The 8,928-nt window shown below is 40.7% G+C and overlaps 1 protein-coding gene and 1 pseudogene across 1 annotated transcript; both read left to right on the top strand.

The window, feature by feature from the left end:
• The first annotated feature begins 272 nt into the window (after positions 1-272).
• On the top strand, positions 273-1,912 carry LOC121575802 (transcription factor HES-5-like). Its single transcript, XM_041889091.2, has 2 exons — positions 273-376; positions 499-1,912. Exons 1-2 carry the CDS (start codon positions 314-316, stop codon positions 925-927), a joined length of 492 nt encoding a protein of 163 aa, XP_041745025.2. The 5' UTR covers positions 273-313; the 3' UTR covers positions 928-1,912.
• A 5,564-nt stretch (positions 1,913-7,476) lies between these two features.
• Positions 7,477-8,477, top strand: LOC121575801 (annotated as a pseudogene).
• Positions 8,478-8,928: the final 451 nt, after the last annotated feature.

The raw sequence follows: 8,928 nt of genomic DNA, 5'->3' as shown, positions 1-8,928 counted from the left end.
TCTGGGGGTCACCAGTTTCCCAGATTCACACAGCGTTCTGTGAGACACTCTCCATCACCCCCCCTCACCCCTCCACCTGCTCCCCTGAGATGTGACCATTGTCCCGCAGCAATAGGAACTCTGAGTATGTGGCAGCACCATATTCCTTCATTGTCTTTTCAAGCTCACCCATTGGCTACAGACTGTGAGAAACTCCAACAAGCCCAAGACCCACACATTCATATGCAGATTATGGACTATGTATAGGAGAGATGAAGTCAGTAGGAATCAGATTCACTCTACACAGAGACCTCTACAGCACATAGATCCAGCCATGGCACCTACAATCACTTCAGCTGTGAACTACTCTAACGAACAACTGACTCTGAGCAACAAGGTAAATTGAGTTACAAATAGTGTCAAATTTTTTAGTATTTGCTTCTAGAATACAGCGATTCTTGTCAGCTCTGTTGTATTCAGAATAAGTTTATTAATGACTCTCCTCTTCTCTTCTTGCAGCTAAGAAAGCCAGTGGTTGAAAAGTTACGCAGAGATCGTATCAACAACAGCATTGAGCAGCTCAAGTCTCTCTTGGATCCAGAGATCCTCAACCAGCAGCCAGATTTCAAACTGGAGAAAGCCGACATCTTGGAGATGACAATTTGCTTAATGAGACAACAGCAACAGAACCAGCCAGTGAGCGCCTCCTCCTGCTCAGCAGCTGTCAATCAGGGTTACTCCAGGTGTGTCCAAGAGATTGTGCACTTCCTGTCCAAGGATGAGGTGAAGACACAGACCCAGAGACTGCTGAGCCATTTCCAGAGCCTGCAGCCATCCTCTGATAAGAACAGGAGGGAGAGTGACCTGCCTCAGTTGAGCTCCCCAGACCAGCACAGCATCAGCAAAGAGAAGAGTCCAGTCAACAGCGCTCTCTGGAGGCCCTGGTAGAGTCCTGCAGACTGGAGCTCCACTCAGACAAACACAATGGACCATGTTGGTCTAACAATGTCATGGACTGTGATCAGAGAGCTTCATCTTCTGCTTAAGCAGGTTGTTTTAAAAGTCGTGTTTCAATTGAAACTTTTCATTTCAGTTGTACTGAACAAGTTAAAATGTTTTTACTAAGGAAATGCTGAAATCTACGAACACTGCATTTGTGTAATGTTAATAACCTTTATGTTTTGTGAAGCACATGTTATTCGTGATAAACAACAACTTCAATGGTCCATTAACCCAAAATGGGTATTTTATCATCAATCTTTTTGTGATGATCTATTACCTATCTGTTTAAACGTCAACACGTATTCAACAATAATTAATTTTGTTAAAACTACATTTTTGTAGTTATATGGTGATATTGACATTATATTGAGCATCTTCTGTGAAGTATGTATCAGTATTAGTTAGGCATTTGTTATTGATCAACTTGAGCTACATCATCACTGATCCTCCATGAGGATTACTTACCCAAACTGGGTATTATACCTGTTATCATCACTATGTGATTAGAAATAATTGATCTGTTTTAAGATCAGACTTTATATGTGAAAATGTTGCTCAAATTATTATTATGATGTTGATGAATTTACTTTATATGAGAGAAAATGGTTCTCTCTCATTATATAACCTCTTCTTTTTTTTTTTACTTGTGTATTTTATAAAAACAGTAACTGTGTAACCTATAGTCTGTTGAGATGTATAATCACTTTATTTCTATTGAAATATTTACCTTAAACTAAGGTATTCGATGATGTGATTCAGTGAGTCAGTCTGAAAAAATACACAAATCATCAAATTAAATCCTCTTGTCTGTTACTTCATTCTTCTCTTCACTGAACAAGCTTCCAATAGAGTTATATTACTGATTTACATTACTAATTTTTGATATTCCTTTGGAAAGTATTCAGACCCCTTGACATTTTCCACATTTTGTTTGGTTACAGACTTATTCTAAAATTGATTAAATTGTTTTTTTCCCTCATCAATCTACACATAATACCCCATAATGACGAAGCACATTTTTGCAAACTGTGCAAATTTTAGACATTTTTGCAAATGTATTAGAAATAAAAAAAAACTGAAATATCACATTGACGTTAGTATTCAGACCCTTTACTCAGTACTTTGTTGAAGCACCTTTGGCAGCGATTACAGCCTTGAGTCATCTTGGGTATGACGCTACAAGCTTGGCACACCTGTATTTGGGGAGTTTCTTCCATTCTTCTCTGCAGATCCTCTCAAGTTCTGTCAGGTTGGATGGGGAGCATTGCTGCACAGCTATTTTCAGGTCTCTCCAGAGATGTTCGATCGGGTTCAAGTCCGGGCTCTGGCTGGGCCACTCAAGGACATTCAAAGACTTGTCCCGAAGCCACTCCTACGTTGTCTTGGCTGTGTGTTTAGGGTCGTTGTCCTATTGGAAGGTGAATCTTTGCCCCAGTCTGAGGTCCTGAGCGCTCTGGAGCAGGTTTTCATCAAGGATCTCGCTGTACTTTGCTCCGTTCTTGTTTTGCCTTGATCCTGACTAGTCTCCCAGTCCCTGCCGCTGAAAAACACCCCCACAGCATGATGCTGCCACCACAATGCTTCACCATAGGGATGGTGCCAGGTTTCCTCCAGACGTGACTCTTGGCATTCAGGCCAAAGAGTTTAATCTTGGTTTCATCAGACCAGAGAATCTTGTTTCTCATGGTCTGAGAGTCTTTAGGTGCCTTTTGGCAAACTCCAAGTGGGCTTTCATTACTGAGGAGTGGCTTCCGTCTGGCCACTCTCCCATAAAGGCCTGATTGGTGGAGTGTTGCAGAGATGGTTGTCCTTTTGGAAGGTTCTCCCATCTCCACAGACAAACTCTAGAGCTCTGTTAGAGTGACCATCGGGTTCTTGGTCACCTCCCTGACCAAGGCCCTTCTCCCCCGATTGCTCAGTTTGGCCGGGCGACCAGCTCTAGGAAGAGTCTTGGTGGTTCCAAACTTCTTCCATTTAAGAATGATGGAGGCCACTGTGTTCTTGGGGACCTTCAATGCTGCAGACAGTTTTTGGTACCCTTCTCCAGATCTGTGCCTCGACACAATTCTGTCTCGCAGCTCTACAGACAATTCCTTCAACCTCATGGCTTGGTTTTTGCTCTGACATGCACTGTCAACTGTGGGACCTTATATAGACAGGTGTGTGCCTTTCCAAATCATGTCTATTCAATTGAATTTACCACGGGTGGATTCCAATCAAGTTGTAGAAACATCTCAAGGATGGTCAACGGAACAGGATGCACCTGAGCTCAATTTCGAGTCTCATATCAAAGTGTCTGAATAATTATATAAATAAGGTATTTCTGTTTTTTATTTGTAATAAATGTGCAAACTTGTCTAAAAACCTGTTTTCACTTCGTCATTATGGGGTATTGTGTGTAGATTGCTGAGAATTTTTATTTATTTAATACATTTTAGAATAAGGCTGTAACGTAGCAAATTGTGGAAAAATTCTAGGGGTCTGAATACTTTCCGAACGCACTGTACAGCGAGCTCCAAAAGTATTGGTACAGTGATTTAAAAAATAAATGATACAATGACTATGAGGTTAAAGTACAGACAGTCAGCTTTATTTTGAGAGTATTTTCATCCATATCAGGTGAACCGTTTAGAAATTACAGCACCTTTTGTCAATTTTAGGGCACCAAAAGTATTTTGACAAATGTACTTATCTGTGTATTAAAGTAGTAAAAAGTTCAGTATTTGGTTCCATATTTGTCAAAATACTTGATATGGGACCAAATACTGAACTTTTTACTACTTTAATACACGTAAATGTGAATTTGTCAAAATACTTTTGAGGGTATTTTCATCCATATCAAGTGAACCGTTTAGAAATTACAGCACTTTTTGTCAATTTTAGGGGAACCAAAAGTATTTTGACAAACACAACAAGACAGTCGTGAAGAGGGCACGACAACGCCTATTCCCCCTCAGGAGATTGAAAAGATTTGGTATGGGTCCCCAGATCCTCAAAAAGTTATACAGCTGCACCATTGAGAGCATCCTGACTGATTGCATCACCCCCTGGTATGGCAACTGCTCGGCCTCCGACCGCAAGGCACTACAGAGGGTAGTGAGTACGGCCCAGTACATCACTGGGGCCAAGCTTCCTGCCATCCAGGACCTCTATACCAGGCAGTGTCAGAGGAAGGCCCTAAAAATTGCCAAAGACTCCAGCCACCCTAGTCATAGACTGTTCTCTCTGCTACCGCATGGCAAGCGGTACCGGAGCGCCAAGTCTAGGTCCAAAAGGCCCCCAAGCCATAAGACTCCTGAACAGCTAATCAAATGGCTACCCGGACTATTTGCATTGAACCCCCCCAACTCTGCCTGGAAGGTCAGCATCCCTGAGTCGCCTCTTCACTGTTGACGTTGAGACAGGTGTTTTACGGGTACTATTTAATGAAGCTGCCAGTTGAGGACCTGTGGGGCATCTGTTTCTCAAACTAGACACTCTAATGTATTTGTCCTCTTGCGCAGTTGTGCACCAGGGCCTCCCACTCCTCTTTCTATTCTGGTTAGAGCCAGTTTGTGCTGTCCTGTGAAGGAGTAGTACACAGCGTTGTACGAGATCTTCAGTTTCATGGCAATTTCTCGCATGGAATAGCCTTCATTTCTCAGAACAAGAATAGACTGACAAGTTTCAGAAGAAAGTTATTTGTTTCTGGTCATTTTGAGCCTGTAATCGAACCCACAATTGCTGATGCTCCAGATACTCAACTAGTCTCAAGAAGGCCAGTTGTATTGCTTCTTTAATCAGCACAACAGTTTTCAGCTGTGCTAACATAATTGCAAAAGGTTTTTCTAATGATCAATTAGCCTTTCAAAATGATAAACTTGGATTAGCAAACACAACGTGCCATTGGAACACAGATGGTTGCTGATAATACGCCTATGTAGATATTCCATTAAAAATCAGCTGTTTCCAGCTACAATAGTCATTTACAACACTAACAATATCTACACTGTATTTCTGATCAATTTGATGTTATTTTAATGGACAAAAAATTTGCTTTTCTTTCGAAAACAAGGACATTTCTAAGTGACCACAAACTTTTGAACTGTAGTGTACATATTACCTCAATTACCTCGACTAACCTATGCCCCCGCACATTGACTCTATACCGGTACCCCCTGTATATAGCCTCGTTACTGTTCTTTTATTGTTGCTCTTTAATTATTTGTTATTTTTCTATTTTCGTATTTTTTATAATATTTTTTATTTATACTTTTTTTTACTTCCGTTTATTTTGGTAAATACTTTCTTAACACTTATTTTTCTTAAAACTGCATTGTTGGTTAAGGGCTTGTAAATAAGCATTTCACTGTAAGGTCTATACACCTGTTGTATTTGGCGCATGTGACAAATAAACATTTATTTGATTTGATATATATTATTACTTTACTTCTTGGGCAAATTTAGTGGGCGGTCATGGTGGATGTCTTTTTTGGTCCCAGTTGTTGTTGCTAGTCAACTTTCAGTGGACACCACCATGAGTGTCTTTCAGAACCCCTCCTAAAACACCACCTGCTTCATTTTGGTTGTTGTCAGTGACTCTTTGTTAGTTCCCCTTTCTGTTTGAGTGACAACTTTTGTTTTTCTTGCTGCGGAAGGTAACAGTGTGAAAGAGATAATTGATCCTATGAGTTCCCAGAGGCATGGCAGTGTTGTTTTTACTGAAACACCTGTTTTACGTACATTTTTTGTTTGTTTGTATATCATCATCGATGATTTTTTGTTTGTTCATGATATGTCAGTTATTCCAGGTGTTAGGCCAAAACTGACACTGTCGTCTTAATGCTCTAAAAGTTTAGGTCTGCAGGGCTGCATTATGTGATGTTTAATAAGACACACTTCTATTGTTCCTCCATTGAAAGCAGTGAATGGAGAGAGTGTGGGAAGCCGAGGAGAACTCACTCACAGAGCCCCTTGGGGACAATAGACTGAGACCTCTAACCTGGACCATCAGAAGTTAGATGGGGGTCTGAATCTCTATGGGAAAATGAATGGATCTATTGCTAATGATCCCAAAAATGTCCTGTATTTTGTGTCTTGCAGGAAGAAATCTGATCAAATATTTACATTTTAACCAAAAAGGTTCAAGACGTATTTCAAACATTTGCTTTTTTAAAGCACATTTGAGCAATACTTACATCTTCTTCAAGATTAATGTAATTTATCCTGTTTTTATACTGTTTGTATGTAAGGAGTGGCTGAAAGTGAAACATTCCACACAAACACGCTTACAGTTTGAATTGATTCTCTGTAACAGTGAGTCTTTATCTGTTTCTTAAGAAAAATATTTCAGTAATGAGCTTTACCCCCAAGGGCTTGATGGGAACTACTTGTTAAAGATGAATTAGCATTTAACAAGGCACACTTCTGTTGTTTAGTGGAGCTCTCTCAATGGGCAGGGTCACACTTTAGTGTCATCATCATCATCATCATCATCAGTCCCATCAGCACCTGTCTGTCTGGGGAACACCCAGAACCACTGGGGAATAGGCACACTTATAGAAGGGAATTAAACAATAGCTGAATACATCAGTTTCCCCAGGGTATAAACTTCTCTGTCTTTCTCCTTCTCTTAATCAAGACATGATATTATATCTAAAAATAATTTGTGTGAAACTGTGCATAATTTATTTTAATTTGAAAATTACGTTTCTCCAAAATCACAATCTGAATGTAAACAAGTTGAACATAAACATACAAATAAAATCCAAAATCATTGTAAATAAAATAAAATAATGTAGAAATGAACACAGACACAGTATATGTTTTTGCAGCACACTTTTAGGATAAAATCAAGTGTGCTGATGTTTCCCTCCAGAATCCAGATGGTCTGTGATGTCATACTCTGTCTATAGTAAAACACAGAGCCAATAGCCGTCACTGATGGTCCACTGAGCAGCTTTTGTAGTGCATTGATCACAGCACACAGGACTCAGTGTGGGAATCTCAGATCAGCTCTCTACTCACTCGGACCAGTAGCCTCAAGACAGAGGACACATCTGCTACTTCTGGACTCCAGAGTGACGGATATTTCCCTCCACTCTCAGAATACAGAAGTGGTGAAAGTGTGCAGACACAAACCTTGTAATTGATCAGTTTAATCCTTATCAGTTAGAAGCCAAATAAATGGTCTTATAATTTCTCTTAAGTAGTTTGACAGAAATGTCACGTCATATTGCTCATTCTCAGTGCAATGATTTGATTAGCAGCCCTACCTTGAAATGAAACTGTAGCAGATTCAAATTCATAACAGTGCAATCAGAGAGGTCAAACCCATCTTCACGTGTTTAAATGTGACTGAACCTGCATGGTATAAAAAAATCATTATATTCAACAACAACAATCAAAAGGTATTGCGTAGCACCAAACGTTTTAATGTAGAGGATCAGTGTCATTCTCACATGATGAGCGTGTGCTCTGTCAGTATCATTGATCCCAACATCATGCGGCAGATCTGGGGGTCACCAGTTTCCCAGATTCACACAGTGCTCTGTGAGTCTCTCTCCATCACCCCCACCCTTCCACCTGTTCCCCTGAGATGTGACCATTGTCCCCCAGCAATAAGAACACAGAGCATGTGGCAGCTCCACATTCCTCACTGTCCTCCCAAGCTCACCCATTGGCTACAGACTGTGAGAAACTCCAACAAGCCCAAGACCCACACATTCATATGCAAATTATGGACTATATATAGGAGAGATGAAGTCAGTAGAAATCCAATTATCTCAACACAGTCCTCAACAACACAGAGATCCAGCCATGGCACCTACAATCACTTCAGCTGTGATCTACTGTAATGGGCACCTGACTCTGACCAACACGGTAAATTGAGTTACAAATAGTGTCACATTGTTTCAGTATTTGCTTCTAGAATACAGCCATTCATGTCAGCTCTGTTGTATTCAGAATAAGATTATTAATGACTCTCCTCTTCTCTTCTTGCAGCTAAGAAAGCCAGTGGTTGAGAAGTTACGCAGAGATCGTATCAACAACAGCATTGAGCAGCTCAAGTCTCTCCTGGATCCAGAGATCCTCAACCAGCAGCCAGATTTCAAACTGGAGAAAGCCGACATCCTGGAGATGACAGTTTGCTTGCTGAGACGACAGCAACAGAACCAGCCAGTGAGCTCCTCCTCCTGCTCAGCACCATTCAATCAGGGTTACTCCAGGTGTGTCCAAGAGATTGTGCACTTCCTGTCCAAGGATGAGGTGAAGACACAGACCCAGAGACTGCTGAGCCACTTCCAGAGCCTGCAGCCATCCTCTGATAAGAACAGGAGGGAGAGTGACCTGCCTCAGTTGAGCTCCCCACCCCAGCCCAGCAAAGCATCAGCAAAGAGAAGAGTCCAGTCAACAGCACTCTCTGGAGGCCTTGGTAGAGTCCTACAGACTGGAGGTCCACTATCAGACAAACTCAATGGACCATATTGGTCTAACATGAATGTAATTGACAGTGATCAGAGATCTTCTTCATCTTCTGCTTAAGCAGGATGTTTTAAAATGTGTGTTTCGCTTGAAACTTTTCATTTCAGTTGTACTGAACAAGTAAAACAATTATTTTTCTTACAAAGAAAACGATGAAATCTACAAACACTGCATTTTTGTAATTTTAATAACCTTTATGTTTTGTGAAGCATGTGTTGATTATGTTGATCATGTGTTTATTCATGATTAACATCAACTTCAATGGTCCTCCATGAGGACTTCTAACCCAAAATTGGTATTTTTATCACCAATCGTTTTCTTATTGTCCATAGAGCCCCACAGTGGTGGTGTCATAATCCCCATAAAACCTAACGTTCGAACAGGGAAATGGTTCCAATAGCTTTTCCACCATTCATTTTTCCCATAGGGGATTTTAGAAACACTTAAAATAAGGGCTGTGTTTCGTGTAGGCTTACCCTGGCG

The sequence above is a fragment of the Coregonus clupeaformis genome, chromosome 10 (assembly GCF_020615455.1).
Source record: "Coregonus clupeaformis isolate EN_2021a chromosome 10, ASM2061545v1, whole genome shotgun sequence".
Lineage (NCBI taxonomy): Eukaryota > Metazoa > Chordata > Actinopteri > Salmoniformes > Salmonidae > Coregonus > Coregonus clupeaformis.
The sequence above is the reverse complement of the archived record's forward strand: the minus strand, read 5'-3'. Positions and strand labels throughout refer to the sequence as shown.